Source organism: Macaca nemestrina, chromosome 4 (genome assembly GCF_043159975.1).
Source record: "Macaca nemestrina isolate mMacNem1 chromosome 4, mMacNem.hap1, whole genome shotgun sequence".
In the NCBI taxonomy this organism is placed as follows: Eukaryota; Metazoa; Chordata; class Mammalia; order Primates; family Cercopithecidae; genus Macaca; species Macaca nemestrina.
The window spans coordinates 2,082,051-2,099,737 of record NC_092128.1 but is presented as its reverse complement, the minus strand read 5'-3'; the positions used below and the strand labels follow the sequence as shown (position 1 = coordinate 2,099,737).

Below are 17,687 nucleotides of genomic sequence, written 5' to 3'. Positions count from 1 at the left end.
AGTGGCCATGTCATTTAGCACAGTGGACAAGTGATTTCTGTGGCGTGGTGAAGGCAAAAACCTCAGCACATGGGTTGAAAAGAATGTCAGGATTTTCTTTTTAAAGTATCATATGAAAGCTGAAAATACATCACATCACAACAGAAGTGTGTACATATTCATTAGAATACATGTGAAAGAATGTTTATAGTAACACTGTATAGCCCCTAAACTGGAAACTACACAAATGTCCTTCAAAAGCATAATAATAATAAATAAGTTGTAGGATAGTCACAAGACTTATTGAATGAACAAACTACAGCTACTCAAAATGGTATGAATGAACGGCACAGACCTAACATTGAGTTGGAGAATCCGGACACACAAAAGTACATTTTGTCAGATTTCATTTATAGAAGTTCAGAAACAAGCAAAGCTCATTGCAGTTTTTGGAAGGCAGGATCCTGATGCTTCTGGGAGGGTAACACTGGGAGGGTAACACTGGAACGGGGCGCAGGGGGCTTCCAAGGTGCTAGGCATTTTCTGTGCTGTGGACTAAGTGCTTTTCCATGAGTGTGTTCACTGGTTGAAAATGGATGGAGCCACAGGTTTGTGATGAGGGCACTCTGTAGCAGTAGACTTCAGAGCAGTTACAAGAGGAAGGATTGGAGAAGAATTGGGGGACTGGTTATCAAGAAAACTATGAGCAGCTGCTTAAGGGATATGGGGCTAGGAAAGCTGTATTCTGAAGATGGGAGAAGTAACGGCATGTGCGCGTGCTGCTGGAAATGAGTCAGTGGAATTGCTGAGGGAGAGAGGAACTGCACCCTGCAGAGTGAGGGTGTGGGGTCTGGTGCTGAAGCAGGGGGCGCCACAGGCCGTGTGTCCAAGAAGAGGGAGAGGAACACTGGGTGCAGCTGCATGAGCTGGGGAGCAGGAGCTCATTCTGACTGCTTCCCACTGTTGCTGCTTTCTGGGTGATGCAGCAGAAGGCGAGGATGGGAAGAGGAACGTTCCCAGTCCAGCCTCCTGCCTCACCTGAGGATCTGTTAGAAATGCAAATTCTTGGGCTCCACCCCAGACCTTCTGAATCTGGAATGCTAGGGCTAGGGCTCAGCAAGCTGTGTGTTTTGGTTTTTGGTTTTGGGGGGGTTTTTGAGACAGTCTTGCTCTTGCCCAGGCTAAAATACAGTGGCATGGCTCACTGCGACCTCTGCCTCCCAGTTCAAGCAATTCTTGTGCCTCAGCCTCCCAAGTAACTGGGACTACGGTGCCCACCACCACACCTGGCTAATTTTTGTATTTTTACTAGAGATAGGGTTTCGCCATGTTGGCCAGGCTGGTCTCGAATTCCTGGCCTCAAGTAATCCACCCGCCTTGGCCTCCCAAAGTGCTGGGATTATAGGTGTGAGCCACAACACCCGGCCAGCAAGCTATGAATAGGCTTAAATTAATAAGCATGACTGATACACAGTAAAATTTGAGAATTACTGGACTATGGAAATATAATAGGATTGCCAGTTAATGTAGGGCTCACTTGACGTTAATATAAAGTGAAGTGAGACCAGCCACGTGGGTTGCCTGTTTTTTTTTTTTTTTTTTTTTTTTTGAGACGGAGTCTCGCTCTGTCGCCCAGGCTGGAGTGCAGTGGCCGGATCTCAGCTCACTGCAAGCTCCGCCCCCCAGGTTCACGCCATTCTCCTGCCTCAGCCTCCCGAGTAGCTGGGACTATAGGCGCCCGCCACCTCGCCCGGCTAGTTTTTTGTATTTTTTAGTAGAGACGGGGTTTCACCGTGTTAGCCAAGATGGTCTCGATCTCCTGACCTCGTGATCCGCCCGTCTCGGCCTCCCAAAGTGCTGGGATTACAGGCGTGAGCCACCGCGCCCGGCCGGGTTGCCTGTTTTTCTACACCCATGAACAGCTATGTGGGTCTGACTAGGATGTAGAGTCAGATTTAACCAGGGATGGGGTTTTTTGCCAAGTGACTATAATAAAGGGTGAATTGGTTGCAAGTTCATAGTGGTCACAAGAGCCTACCTTTGAATCTAGGCTGTTGAGAGAGGAAATTAATCCTTGAATGGAGATTTGAGGGCAAGGGAAGCTGGATGGGAGAGGAGACCTGTGGAGTCGAGGTCCTTCAGGGAGTCACTGTAGGGGTGGTTATAGCTAAGATCAGAGGGGCTTAGTTACTGGTAATGCCACTTGGAGGACAGGGCTGAAGGAATTGGTAGCTAAGGTGGAGTTGAGGGACAGCCAGGATGTTAGAATGACAGTCAACTGTGGGCCACAGATGTCACCAAAAATTATCACCAGAGTGCGTTAGACTCTCAGGAGCTAAAATCTTGAATTAAGGGGCAGTAACTGCACCTGGGAGAAGTAATGGATGCTCAAGCCCAGTGCATGAGATTGAAAGCCAGGGATTTTAAGGGGGAGGGAGGGAAAGGATGGTCTGGGAGTGGCAGTAAGGAGCACAGGGGGCCTAACTCCCTTCTGTGCCCAGTGGTTCAAGGGTGCAAAAGAGACCACAACTACTCACGCAGTGTTCTGAGGAACACAGAGCGCTGCAGGGCATACGGGAAAATGGACTGCTGAGTGTCGCAGCATAGTCAGAAAAAAATCCTGTTTTAGCTATGAGACCAGGAGCACAAACAATAAAAGGAAAAATGAACTGGACTTAAAAACATTTGTGCTTCAAAAGACACCATCAAGAATCTGAAAATACAACACACTGAAAGAGAAGATACTTGTGGCATATATATGAAGGACTCCATGATAAAAAGATAGCCTAATTAAAAATGGGCAAAGGATCCAATTGGGCATCTCTCCAGGGACTGGCAGCAAGCAAATGGGCCATCAGCTCATGCAAAGATGGCCAGCATCACTAGTCGTCAGGGAAGGGCAAAGCACAGCCACAGGCTGCCGCGCACACCCGCGAGCACAGTGGGAATCAAACCAGGAATCTCAGGGTTGGTGAGGATTTGGAGGAATCAGTCCTCGTGCATTGCCAATGGGAGTGTAAAACGGTGCAGCCACTTTGGAAAAGTTTAGCAGTTCCTCAAAAGGTTACTTACCTTTTGACCCAGCAAACATATATTTACACAAAAACTTGCACACAAATTCTCACAGTAGCATTATTCATAATAGCTAAAAGATGGAAATGACTCCAAGGCCCATCAGCTGGCAAATGGGTAAACAGAATACGGTTCATCCGTACAGTGGAGTATTACGGGGCCATAAAAAGGGGTAAAGCACTGACACATGGCACACATGGATGTACCTTGAGAATGTTCTGCTCGGTGAAAGAGAGCGGATACAGAAATCACCGAAGACATGCTTCCATTTATGTGAAACGTCCAAAACAGGAAAATATAGAGAGACAGAAGGTGGATGAGTGATCGCCAGGGCTGGGAGGAACCAGGAGTGGCAGCTAATTGTGGAGTTTCTTTTTAGAATAATGAAAATCTTCAGAAATTGATTGTGGTGATGGTTGTACAACTTTATGAATATAATAAAACCTTTTAATGTAAGTTATGTGGATGATACCCCAGTAAAGCTGTTACAAAGGAATCATGCAGTAGGTAACGTGGCTGACAGAGCCAGTGTCACAAAAGTTAGAGAAAAGAGCAGTCAGTATAAATTGGAGTTCATGGGTGCTATCGTTCTAAAGCTGGAAGGAGTATAGCCGTTAGAGCGTCAGCTCTTGTTAGGGATACAGTACCCCATGATAACAAAATCTTGTATCATCGAAGGCATCAGTATCCTCAAATTTCTCAGGAGGTGGCTTGACAGATTTCTAGTCTGATATTTTATTCCCCTATATGGCAAAAGTAGAATTTTGAAACTTGAAAGATGTTTTCTTCTAATTGTTGAAAGTAGTTCTTGGTTTTATGGGGTACCTTGAGACTGGGCCTGCGTTTTTTGTTTGTTTGTTTGTTTTAATTCCTACTGTCTTTCAGAAGCAGGAGTGTAAAAACTGCCCTCAAATGCTCAGATGTTTGCTTCTTGTCAGTGGAAGTGGGAATATGGGTTTGCTACTTTGGCGAACTTCCTTGTTCATGAAGATGTAAGTTTTCTATCTTCTAGAAATATTTTGATGAGCAGGGTCGGGGGTTTCTTTGTTTTGAAGCCTGAACCTGGGAGCCACAGAACTAGAAGTCGAAGAAAAAAAGGAAGGGTTGAGCCAGGTGTGGTGGCTCACGCCTGTAATCCCAGCACTTTGGGAGGCTGAGGCGGGCAGATCACGAGGTTAGGAGTCTGAGACCAGCCTGACCAACATGGTGAAACCCCTGTCTCTACTCAAAATACAAAAATAGCTGGGCATGGTGGCAGTTGCCTCTAATTCCAGCTACTTGGGTGGCTGAGGCAGGAGAATCGCTTGAAACCGGAAGGCACAGATTGTGATGAGCCAAGATTGTGCCACTGCACTCCAGCCTGGGCAAAAGAGGGAAACTCCGTCTCAAAAAAACAAAAAAGGAAGGGTCAACTCCAAGCTCCTCAAAATGTATCATATTGTGGCTCGATCACTGGAGGCAACTATGGGGAAAATAAGACTGAAGACGTGCACTTCGAGTCTCCCCCATAGCCCCCACACCCATTCCCTGTGCCCTGCAGGGCCTCTGAAGTGAAAGGAGAGTTGGAGACAAGAAGGGGAATCTGTGCAGGCTTTCCTTGTCTTTATGGAAAGGTGTGAGCACTGAGAGGCCTGGGCAGCTCTGTGTGCTGGGGATTTGGGCAGCCTTTGTAGAGAAGTAAGAGTGCGGCACCCATGTCCTGATGTGGTGGCTCAGGATTTGCAAGGCAGAATTGCTCTTTTTCTCTGAGTAGCAGCTAGTGGGCTCTGCTCAGTTATCTGTGGTAGACATCTGCTGAATCGAGAGCGAGTTCACTTCAGCTCACGTTTAAAGATTGGCTTTAGGGCACCTGCCAGTGTAGTATTAGAGTGAGGCCCACAGCCTGGCCTCTCCCAGGGAGCTTGGTGTCTTCCTCCTGCTGTTCCTGCATGGGAGGCGCATGGGACACTGGGACAACATGGATTTTTTAGTGCCAGGGTAGCTGTGTAGACAAAGTGTTGCAGGAGTTGACGGTGTAGAAAGCTCTCTGGAATAGGATTGTGAAGATCTAGGACTTGAAATGGGTGTTGACATATACATAATCTGAAACCCACAATCCGAAAACTCTTAACACAAGAATGAATGGTTTTTCTTGCAAACAGATTCATGAATGCAGAATTCCAGTATGTAATGTGGTCCCTGACATATAGTTGGCACTTAATAAATGTTTGTTACATGAATGGGTACCATATGTTATATTTGAACTCTTGCATTAAAGATGAGGTATGTTGCCGGGCGCGGTGGCTCACACCTGTAATCCCAGCACTTTGGGAGGCCAAGGCTGGTGGATCAGCTGAGGTCAGGAGTTCAAGACAATCCTGGCCAACATGAGGAAACCCTGTCTCTACTAAAAATACAAAAATTTGCTGGGCATGGTGTGCGCACCTGTAATCCCAGCTGCTTGGGAGGCTGAGGCAGGAGAATCACTTGAACCCAGGAGGTGGAGGTTGCAGTGAGCTGAGATTGTGCCGTTCATTGCACTCCAGCCTGGGTGATAGAGCGAAACTCTGTCTCCAAATAAAAGAAAGATGAGGTATATCTGCTGCCCCGTAGGAGCTTAGAGTTACTTATGCAAGCCCTTAGTGGTCCCAGTGACTGAAGGGACTTCGTTTTTTGATTCCAACTTATTAATTCTGAAGCACAATTGTTAAATAGCATGTTGCTATTAGTATACATTCTTATTTTACATTTCTTTTTTTTTTTTTTTTTTTTTTTTTTTTTGAGACGGAGTCTTGCTCTGTCGCCCAGACTGGAGTGCAGTGGCTGGATCTCGGCTCACTGCAAGCTACGCCTCCCGGGTTTACGCCATTCTCCTGCCTCAGCCTCCCGAGTAGCTGGGACTACAGGCGCCCGCCACCTCGCCCGGCTAGTTTTTTGTATTTTTTAGTAGAGACGGGGTTTCACCGTGTTAGCCAGGATGGTCTCGATCTCTCGACCTCATGATCCGTCCGTCTCGGCCTCCCAAAGTGCTGGGATTACAGGCTTGAGCCACCGCGCCCGGCCTCTTTTTTGTTTTTTAAAGTATGCAGTTAGTATGATTTGAAATAATTAAAATTATTATCTGCTTGCTCAATTAGGATGGCTTTAAAGCAAGACATCATCTCTTATATAGTTTTTAGATTAAGTTATAAATGTTCACTTTAAAGCTGCCTGAAGATTGATAGAGATGCATTTGAAAAGCATTATTTTTTTTATTGATTCTTAATGTAGTAAATTACTGAAGTTATTTGGCGGCAAACAGAAATGGCCTGTGATGTGGTTCACATTTATTCTCCTGATAGAGCCACAATTTGCATTAATTGCGTCGCGACTGCACTCACTTATATTAAAAGGCTTCTACTATAATTAATCCTTTTTATTTCAAATCATTTTGGCACGATTTCTAGCTATAAACATTCATAAAAGACAGACAGTTGAAAAATTTGTTACAGGTTTTTTCCATATACCTATTGGTATTTTTTTCATGACAAGTAGTTATTGATATGCTTCTAGGAACAAGTGTGGTACAGCTGGCTGAGAATTAAGGCCAATGTGAAAAATGCTAAGTGGATTATTTTGCATAAAAAATAGGCAGTTTTTGAAGTTGTATAATTAACCTGTGTTTAGAAAATACCTTGATTTATGCTTACATTTGTATCTCAGTTGCATACATTATGGAAATTTTATTTATAATCCATTTAGCTGATGCAATCATAGTTTTTAGTGCCATCATTTATTGGTGCTTGTATATTAAATGCTCTGAAGGTTTAAACCTGCCTTATGTAAAAAATTATACCTATGCATTTACATTTTATGAGTCACAGTGGGATTTCTGTTTAAAATTCAGGTAGTTCTGATATATTTAACTAGTTTCACTGGTTTATTGTTACTAATGCAGAAATGGCAAACAGTGACCTTATATATTGAACATCAAATGATTTACATTTCCAGTTTACTTTTAAAGTCCACCGTACAAATGAGGGCTTTTCTTCAACACCTGGAATCAATCATGTAGTTTTATGCAGAATGTTCTCCTTGGCTTTGAACTCGTCATTCATTTCGAAATGATGACATTTATCAGTGCCCCAGGTTAATAGTATTAACCATCCTTAACTTTAAACGAACTGTGCCTTTTCTTTTTTTTGAGACGGAGTCTCGCTGTGTCGCCCAGGCTGGAGTGCAGTGGCCGGATCTCAGCTCACTGCAAGCTCTGCCTCCTGGGTTTTTACGCCATTCTCCTGCCTCAGCCTCCCGAGTAGCTGGGACTACAGGCGCCCGCCACCTCGCCCGGCTAGTTTTTTGTATTTTTTAGTAGAGACGGGGTTTCACCGTGTTAGCCAGGATGGTCTCGAACTCCTGACCTCGTGATCCGCCCGTCTCTGCCTCCCAAAGTGCTGGGATTACAGGCTTGAGCCACCGCGCCCGGCCGAACTGTGCCTTTTCAACACAACTTTCTTTACATTGTCAGCAGATGATGACTATGTGCCTGTTGCCATTTTATTCATTCTCTCATTAAGAAACCCTTTTTTGCCATCTTTTCAAAATTGGGTAATCATTAGTCCTCAAATCAGAAATAAAAACACAAGGACATAATACTTTGGTTTACCTGGCAGAGGCCAGCCGCAGTCTTCTTGGAGGGGATATTATGCCGGCTCTAGTTATCAGACATGCACTGGGCTCCTTAAAAAAACATTCTTCAGTCAGGAGTTCGAGACCAGCCTGGCCAATATGGTGAAACCCCATCTCTACTGAAAATGCAAAAATTAGCTGGGCGTGGTGGTGCACACCTGTAGTCCTAGCTACTCAGGAAACTGAGACAGGAGAATCGCTTGAGCTCGGGAGGCAGAGGCTGCAGTGAGCCAAGATCGTGCTACTGCACTCCAGACTGGGCAACAGAGGGAGACTCCATCTCAAAAAAAAAAAAAAAAACATTCTTCACAATGTCTGTCATTTTCTGAAACAAAAACCCAGTGGCATTCTAGATGTTTGCTTTTGGGAAAACCTCAACAGCTGTTTTCTCGTTTTCTCCAGTCATATTAGTGGACACGTCCTTAAAATGTGACTCTTAAGGGGAGTCTCAGCATGCCCTGTTGGAGTGTGTAAGTTCTGGAGTGCCTGTTTAAGGATGCGCATTTTATGAACTACACATACGAAATAGATTACTAAATACGGTAACTGGCTGGAAGCTATGACTAAGCAAAGGACTCGCTCCCCACAGGAGCAATGGTTTACAGTTGGAACGTTTCTCCTTTGCTGGAAGCTTGCAGAAGCACAGTCCCGGCTCTTTGGAAGCTGCTTACTCCCATGTTTTTAATTCACACAGATCTCTCTAAAACATATCTAACAGGGCATGATACGTTTGGGTGATGGCCTCTAGGTTGGAAGGGTGACTTCTGAGTTGACTGTCTCATGGATGAATGACTACCCCATAAAGTTTTGTTTTGATTTTGGTATTGCCTGGGTAGCACGAAAGCACTCAAATCTGAAAACAGTGGGATAAAGAGGGCCTGGGTCTATCACAGCATCTCCTGCGGTACAGCTCATAATAGTCATTTGCAAGGTGTGGGGTTGTTAGTCCAGCCTTCACCTTCCCTCTCTCTGTCCTTCCTGGCGTCCCTCATTCTCAGGCAAAAATTCCCGTGCTGCACCTCCAGACAGTAGGAAGCCCGTGACCGCCTCTGTGGAGAGGGTTTCTTTCTCTACAACTAGGCCACCTGTTCTCCACACACCCTGGGGGTCATTAGACCACGTCTGTTCGACCTGGGAAAATAGGAGCACTGTAAATACACATCTCTCTAAAGACTGGATGTTTTCTTTTTTTTTTTTTTTTTTTTTTTGATACGGAGTTTTTGCTCTTGTTGCCCAGACTGGAGTGCAGTGGCACAATCTCGGCTCACTGCAGCCTCCACCTCCCGGGTTCAAGTGATTCTCCTGCCTCAGCCTCCCGAGTAGCTGGGATTACAGGCATGTGCCACTGCACTTGGCTAATTTTTTTTTTTTTTTTTTTTTTAATAGAGACGGGGTTTCACCATGTCAGTTGGTCTGGAACTCCTGACCTCAGGTGATCCAGTCGCCTGGGCCTCCCAAAGTGCTGGGATTACAGACGTGAGCCACCGCACCCGGCCTGACTAGATATATTCTAACACAAATGGCTTGTGTAGAGGAAATCGAGATTTCTTGTTTACTTCCATTCCTTTACCTTAAATTAAAAAATTGTCCAGATAGACCACATGGAAACAAGATAACTAATGTCTAACTGCATGCCTAGCACAGTGTCTGGCACCTCATACCTAGTAAGTGCTCAAGAAATGGTAACTGTTGTCTCTGTTGTCTTTATTAGAAAACTTTTGAGGCCGGGCGCGGTGGCTCAAGCCTGTAATCTCAGTACTTTGGGAGGCCGAGGCGGGTGGATCACGAAGTCAGGAGATCGAGACCATCCTGGCTAACATGGTGAAACCCCGTCTCTACTAAAAATACAAAAAAAAACTAGCCGGGCGTGGTGGCGGGCGCCTGTAGTCCCAGCTACTCGGAGGGTGAGGCAGGAGAATGGCGTAAACCCGGGAGGCGGAGCTTGCAGTGAGCCGAGATCGGGCCACTGCACTCCAGCCTGGGTGACACAGCGAGACTCCGTCTCAAAAAAAAAAAGAAAAGAAAACTTTTGGCTGAGTGTGGTGGCTCATGCCTATAATCCCAGCACTCTGGGAGGCCGAAGTGGGCGGATCACCTGAGCTCAGGAGTTTGAGACAATTCTGGCCAATGTGGCAAAATCCCATCTCTACTAAAAACACAGAAATTAGCTGGGCGTGGTGGTGGGTGCCTGTAATCCCAGCTACTCGGGAGGCTGAGGCAGGAGAATTGCTTTAACCTGGGAGGTGGAGGGTGCAGTGAGCTGATCGCGCGGCTGCACTCCAGCCTGGGCGACAGAGCAAGACTCCATCTTCAAAACAAAAAAAACAGTAATATTTCTTGACATGTGAAAATCACATGACACCCAAATTTGGAACATAGCCACGCTCACTCATTGACACATTGTCTGTGGCTGCTTTTGTGCTGCAGGGCAGAGTGGCATATGCGGTTATGAACTGGGACCCCAAAAACTGTGCTCAAATCCTAATACCCTGTCCTGTGAATATGGCCTTGTTTGGAAATAGGGTCTTTGCAAAGTTTTGGTGAGATCATCTCATCTTAATCCTCCTCAAGTTAAGATGAGGTCATAGTAAGTAAGAGTGGGTCCCGAAATCCAGTTGCTGGTGTCTTGATAAGAGAAAGAAGAGATTCAGACCCAGAGAGCACACAGGGAAGACATCTGTGAGAAGAGACAGGAAAGAGGGTGAGGGAGCCACAACCAAGGCCCACCGAGGGTTACCCTGAGACACCAGGAGCTGGAGACACAGTGAGGTCTCCTCCCCTGGATCTTGGACCTGTGGCCCGTGGAGCCGCGAGGCCATGAGCTCGTGTTGTTTTCAGTCTCACAGTGTGTGATCATTTGCCATAGCCACCTCGGGAGACTTAACAAACCTGCAGTTCTTGAAGGATTCACCATCCTTCTCTTGAGGAGAAGCACTTGTTGGCTTCTGTTTCACAGGAAGGATCTGGCTCTTCATAATTCCACGATTTTGCCCCTAGGTGGTCTGTTCCAGAGTTCTCCGCATGCTGAATGCGTGCATTGAATGCCTTTGTGGGAGCCTGGAGCGTGGTACTTGCCCACTGAATATCAGCTTCCACCTTCGGTACTAGGAGAAAATACCTGCTCTCTTAGGGTTGGGTTTAATATCAAGTTGAGCATATGGCTCTTTGTTTTTAGAAGGCTTGTATATTCGTTGCTAACGTTGTCACTGTTCTCTTTTGAAGGCTCTCTATGAGAACATGCTGGTGGAGCTGCCCTTTGCGGGCTTCTTCCTTTCCAAGTTGCTTGGAACCAGTGCGGATGTGGACATTCACCACCTCGCCTCCCTGGACCCTGAGGTGTATAAGAATTTGCTCTTCCTGAAGAGCTACGAGGACGATGTGGAGGAGCTTGGGTTGAACTTCACTGTGGTGAACAACGACCTGGGAGAGGCGCAGGTGAGGGGTCAGGAGGATTCACACACCTCTAGAGCAAGTAGCAGCATCTCCTTTTGTGTGGAAGTCCATGTGTGTTACAGTGTTTGCCTTCTGCACATTTTAGTTAGAATGACCGTGGCTGTGAGTTAGACGTCGAAGCATGTAGCTCCGAAGCACCTTAGTCCTGGCCTCTGAGCTGAGCGCAGTTCCTGCTCCCACGCTTGAGGCCTGTTCCTGCCCGGCAGCCCCTCCTGCAGAGCTCTCCTCTTGAGGTTGCGGCCCAGGCTTGCTGCTTGTCTGGCTCTTCCTGGTGCTGGGGGTGGCCATTCAGCAGCTTCCCGGCAGGACCCCTTACTTCGTCCTCACTCCTTACCCACTCAGAGCCACCACAGCTGCTCCAGCACTGTCTGGGGTGTGTGTTCATTACCCGTCTGGTTACTTTTGTTACTTCTGTCCTTTTTAAAAAAGAAAAAAGAAAGGTCTGTATTAGAGATTCAAACTGATTTTCTTAATAACAGCTTTATCAACATGTAACTCACATACCATAAAATTTGCCCTTTTTGGTATATGATGCAGTGGTTTTTAGTGTATTCATAGAGTTGGGCAGCCATCATCACTCCAGCCAATGTTAGCACATTTTCCTTGCTCTATAGAGCAACCGTGCACCCGTTAGCAGGCTCCCCCACCCCATACAGGCAGCCACCAGTCTGCTGTGTCTCTGCATAGGCCTGCTGTGGACACTTCACATCAATGGAGTCTTTTTTTTTTTTTGAGGTGGAGTTTCACTCTTGTTGCCCAGGCTGGAGTGCAGTGGCGTGATCTCGGCTCACCACAACCTCCACCTCCCAGGTTCAAGCGGTTCTCCTGCCTCAGCCTCCTGAGTAGCTGGGACTACAGGCATGCGCCACCACGCCCGGCTAACTTTGTGTTTTTAGTAGAGACGGGGTTTCTCCATATTGGTCAGGCTGGTCTCGAACTCAGGTGATCTGCCCGTCTTGGCCTCCCAAAGTGCTAGGATTACAGGTGCGAGCCACCGCCCCTGACCCGACAGAGTCTTTTACATGGTCTTCCTTCAGTTGTAGTTGCATGGATCAGGACTTCATTCCTTTTCTTTCCAGATGATATTCCATTATATGGACCTACCACAAGGTCTTTATTGGTTGGTGGACATTTGCGTTGTTCCTATGTTTGGGCTATTAAGAATATTGTGGTTATAAACATCCACGTACAGCATACTAAAATAATTATTAGTGAGTTAGTAACATCTGGGATTTGCTTCAAATACACTCTGAGCATCCATAATCTGAAAATCCAGAATGTTCCAAAATCCAAAACTTTGTGAGTGCCGACATGAAGCTCAAAGGAAATGCTCATTGGGCCATTTCAGGTTTTTGGATTAAGGATTCTTACTGATGAGTATAATGCAAGTATTCCAAAATTTGGGGGAAAAAATGCAAATCCAAACACTTCTGGCCCAAATATTTCACTCACATAAGGGATACTGGCCCTGAGTGGTGAGAACAGGGGCAGAAAGTGGGGGTATCAGTGCCAGAGACTGGCCGGGAGGTGTGATGCCTGATGAACTGGCTGTGTGGGGTTGGGAGCTCATACACTATTCTGTCTACTTTAGCGTGTGGGGTTTTTTGTTGTATTGTTTTGAGACAGGGTCTCACTCTGTCACCCAGGCTGGAGGAGTGTAGTGATGCCGTCTCGGCTCACTGCACCCTCAGCCTCCTGAGTAGCTGGGATTACAGGCGTGCACCACCAAACCTGGCTCATTTTTGTGTTTTTTGTAGAGACAGTGTCGCCCTGTGTTACCCACGTTGATCTCAAATTCCTGAGCTCAAGCGATCCTCCTTGCCTCAGCCTCCCAAAGTGCTGGGATTACAGGCGTGAGCCACCATTCCTGGCTAATTTTTGTATTTTTTGTAGACATGGGTGTCTCCCTGTGTTGTCCAGGCTGGTCTCAAACTCCTGGGCTCAAGTGATCCTCCTGCCTCCGCCTCCCCAAGTGCTGGGATTACAGATGCAAGCTGCCTTTCTGTCCAAGAGCCATATTTTATTTGGTTACAGTTTATTTAGTTGCTTTTGTTTCTACATATTTTTCCATACCATAGAGCTGAATTTTCAACAATGCAAAGTTTAGATAATTTGGGGGGCTCTCACTGTCATCAGGAAGTGCTGACACCCAGTGATGTTGCTGCTGTGGCCTTGCGCCACCTAGTGGCCTGATTTCTAAGTGGCACAAAAGCCTCCGGACGGTGAGTGTTGTGTGACCTGCCTGAGGCCTTTGCTAATGTGAGCGTTTCCCATTTTTCCTTCTGAAATAAATGGTAATAGTGAAACGTCGCATATGCAAGAATTCCATTAAAGCACTGCCGATAATACTGGAATCTGTTAAAAGCAAAAGTGTGAAGTTAAGATGGTCCAATTATTCATAGAAATTCCCACTGAGTTAAAAATTATAGATAATGTATGAGAATAATTATACTAAAGAGCCTAATTAGAAAAATTAAGAAATTCACTAGTGAAGCAGCTAATTTAGAGGAAGATCTTAAGGATTTCTATAGAAACAAATAGGTAGTCCTCCATATAAGTTTTTAAGTTTATAAAGTATGATTTAAAGACTTGAAATATGCAAATACTTTATTGTGTCAGCAGGTTATGTTAATCATCCCTTTTAAAATATAGTGCTTCTCTCAAATTTGTTTTCCTCAGTGTAATCAATTTGGCTGTTAATCTGTTTAATAGTGACCATGAAATTTTAGACGACTGATTTGCATATAACTCTTTCTAGCGGAAAATGCTAAGGGTTTAAGTGTAAGAAGGACCCACAAATAACCATCTGTTAGGTAAAAAAAGATTGGACTTGAGTCACGACACCTTGCTTCAGGTCCTGGTTTGGCCGCTTTTCTGTGAGTCTTAAGGAAGTCACAAGACCCCTTCCTCATCTCAGACGGGTGTGAGTGCCGGAGGATGAAATGAGCTAATGGAAGTAGGTCATGTACGGTGGTGTCTTGTGGGGCCTTATGGATTCCAAGTGAAAATAGACCTTTTGGGGCCGGGCGCGGTGGCTCAAGCCTGTAATCCCAGCACTTTGGGAGGTCGAGACGGGCGGATCACGAGGTCAGGAGATCGAGACCATCCTGGCTAACCCGGTGAAACCCCGTCTCTACTAAAAAATACAAAAAACTAGCCAGGCGAGGTGGCGGGCGCCTGTAGTCCCAGCTGCTCGGGAGGCTGAGGCAGGAGAATGGCGTGAACCCAGGAGGCGGAGCTTGCAGTGAGCAGAGATCCGGCCACTGCACTCCAGCCTGGGCGACAGAGCGAGACTCTGTCTCTGGAAAAAAAAAAAAAATAGACCTTTTGGAGGAACAGAGAGGACAGCTCTTGGTATCTTGCTGTCCTGAGAACTGCTCTAGTTAAATATATTTGTATTTAGAGGAAAAATTTTTTTTTTTTTTTTTTTTTTTGAGACAGAGTCTTGCTCTGTCACCCAGGCTGGAGTGCAGTGGCACAATCTCGGCTCACTGCAAGCTCCGCCTCCCAGGTTCACACCATTCTCCTGCCTCAGCCTCCCGAGTAGCTGGGACTACAGGCACCCGCCACCACACCCGGCTAATTTTTTGTATTTTTAGTAGAGACGGGGTTTCACCGTGTTAACCTGGATGGTCTCGATCTCCTGACCTCATGATCCACCTGCCTCGGCCTCCCGAAGTGCTGGGATTATACAGGCGTGAGCCACCATGCCCGATCTAGAGGAAATTTTAAGTATGTCCCTCAGATCTGAAATTTAGCACTTATGTGACATGATTTTTAAGTACACATAGTTGTTTAGGCTTAGCCTGAGAGAAGATTTTAAATTAAAAGTAGTGTAACCATGTATTAGAGGGGCCGGGTGCAGTGGCTCACGGCTATAATCACAACACTTTGGGAGGCCAAAGCAGGTGGATCATTTGAGGTCAGGAGGTCAGACCAGCCTGGCCAACATGGTGAAACCCTGTCTCTACTAAAAATACAAAAAAATGATCCGGGCGTGGTGACGTGTGCCTGTAATCCCAGCTACTCGGGAGGTTGAGGCACAAGAATCGCTTGAACCCAGGTGGCGGAGGTTGCAGTGAGCCGAGATTGCTCTGACAGAGTGAGACCTTGTCTCAAAAAAAAAAAAAAAGTTACTAGAAATGTCTGTTTTTTCTGATCAGGCAAGGTAATTGGGAGCCTTGGAAGTTCCTTTAACTGATAACTTCACTGGTCCTTTGTCTTCCAAATCATACAAGTACATCATCATTTATTACCTACCTCTAATCCATTTAAAGGAAGGGGTGGTATTTTATATATTGAAATATAATAGCTAGCCTCCTGAGGCTTGGTTAACAGATGGACTGTCAGCTGAGTACAAGCAAAGGAATTAAGGTAATGAACACAATCTTTAATCAGAATGAAGACAATGGAATTGAAAGCCCATTCTTAGGCTTGATGGTTCCAAACCTTAGGAAGTGAATTAGTGAGAATAATTGAATCATCATTTAAAATGTGAAACATTAAAAGAAGCAGATCTGGTAAGTTGAACGTTCAAGTTCAGTTTGAACATTCTATGTAAAATGAGAACCAGCAAATGACTCTCCTGTAACTATCAGCTGTAGGATGACTTAAGTCAGGCTCTCTAGCAGATTTGTGAAACAGTCTTTCTGTAAATGGTAAGAGACTGGGACATCAGTGCCATTGCCCAGAGGCAGCAGTCTTGTCTGTTACTCTAGGAATATTAAAGCTACCAGGAAACTGAAGGCTGTGAAAAGAAAAGAATGGAAAGGTAGGGAAGTTGAAATGTCTTTGTTCATTTATTTTGGGCTTATTTTATATTTTCTTTGTCCATAGTATAGGCTGTCCTCATCTAACCCCAGGAATGCAGTTGGGGTGTTTTTGTTGTTTGTTTTGTTTTGTTTTGTTTTGTTTTAGAAATGTAGGTGGGGGCCGGGCGCGGTGGCTCAAGCCTGTAATCCCAGCACTTTGGGAGGCCGAGGCGGGCGGATCACGAGGTCAGGAGATCGAGACCATCCTGGCTGACACGGTGAAACCCCGTCTCTACTAAAAAATACAAAAAAAACTAGCCGGGCGAGGTGGCGGGCGCCTGTAGTCCCAGCTGCTGGGGAGGCTGAGGCAGGAGAATTGCGTGAACCTGGGAGGCGGAGCCTGCAGTGAGCTGAGATCCGGCCACTGCACTCCAGCCTGGGTGGCAGAGCGAGACTCCGTCTCAAAAAAAAAAAAAAAAAAAAAAATGTAGGTGGGGGTCTTGCTTTATCTCAAACTCCTGGGCTTAAGGGATCCTCCTGCCTCAGCCTCCCACAGTGCTAGGATTAGAGGCGTGAGCCACTATACCCAGCCTGTTTTTTGGTTTTCTTAATAAATACTTTTTAAAATTTTTTTTATTTAAAATATACTCTTTATAAATTATGATTAAATGCTTATAGTATTTTGCTCATGTACTGTTTTGTATTTATTAATTCATTCAATCTCATAATCACAGCAATTCCAAGTCAGACAAATATCACCATTTTATTAATGGCCAAAAATTTCAAGGTGTAAAGTGACTTGTCTGTCATACAAGTGGGGGACAGTAAGATCCAGGTCTGTGTTTCCGCTATGTTGCTTTTCTCGTGAGCACTCTCATGGTGCTTATGGGAGCCCCACGTTATACCTGCAAATTCTGTGAGTGTAGCCATGTACTAATAAAAAGTGTTCTTACTCACTCTGTTTATATACATAAGAAATTGGCTGATGTATTATCACTGATCGTTACCACCACCCTTTGCGTCGTAATTAAAGTGCTTTATGGTAATGGCATTGTGGAAGCACAGGTAAGTGTGTGCTGCTTATATGGATGAAAATGAGTAATCACTTTACTACAGCCTTTCCGTTTCCTCCAGAATGAGTCGCGTTTTCTCTTCTGACTTACGGTGATTGTTTGCTTCATATCTTTGCCCTTCGTGATTCCTCATTTTTGTTTAAATAAAATTGCCATGGTGACATTGCTGCACAATTCCCTAGTGTTTTGGAGGAAACATGGATGGTTAGTGATCTTAAAGACAGAATAAGGTGCTGGGCTTTGGAGACTCTTCTTGGAGAGGTGCATTTTTGCATCTGTGCACGATGGTATGCATACTCACGTACTGTTTCGTATTTAGATCCTCATTCACAAAGCATCAAGTCCTATTTCCTTAAAACATTTGTTTCTTTTTTTTTTTTCAACTTATTATCATACTTTGAGGATTTTGAGATCCTTATGTTTTGTATTTCCAGGTAGTTGAACTAAAATTCGGTGGGAAGGACATCCCTGTCACCAGCGCCAACCGGATTGCGTACATCCACTTGGTGGCGGACTACAGGCTCAACAGGCAGATCCGCCAGCACTGCCTGGCTTTCCGACAGGGCCTTGCCAATGTCGTCAGCCTCGAGTGGCTCCGAATGTTTGATCAGCAAGAAATTCAGGTACCATACCTGCTGACTTTCTGGGACACGCTTGTCACAGGAAATGAAAAGCCTTTCCTAAAATTTACCTCAAATATTGTTATTTGAAC

General features: G+C 45.5%; 1 protein-coding gene across 2 annotated transcripts in view; it reads left to right on the top strand.

Annotated features, from left to right (window-relative positions):
- Positions 1 to 17,687, top strand: part of LOC105475009 (ubiquitin protein ligase E3C) — a 140,560-nt gene that overhangs the window by 107,102 nt on the left and 15,771 nt on the right. For both annotated transcript variants that reach the window (XM_071094173.1, XM_071094174.1), the window contains 2 exons: positions 10,921 to 11,133; positions 17,410 to 17,598. In XM_071094173.1, the coding sequence (XP_070950274.1) occupies positions 10,921 to 11,133; positions 17,410 to 17,598 (402 nt within the window). The remainder of the gene's footprint in view (positions 1 to 10,920; positions 11,134 to 17,409; positions 17,599 to 17,687) is intronic.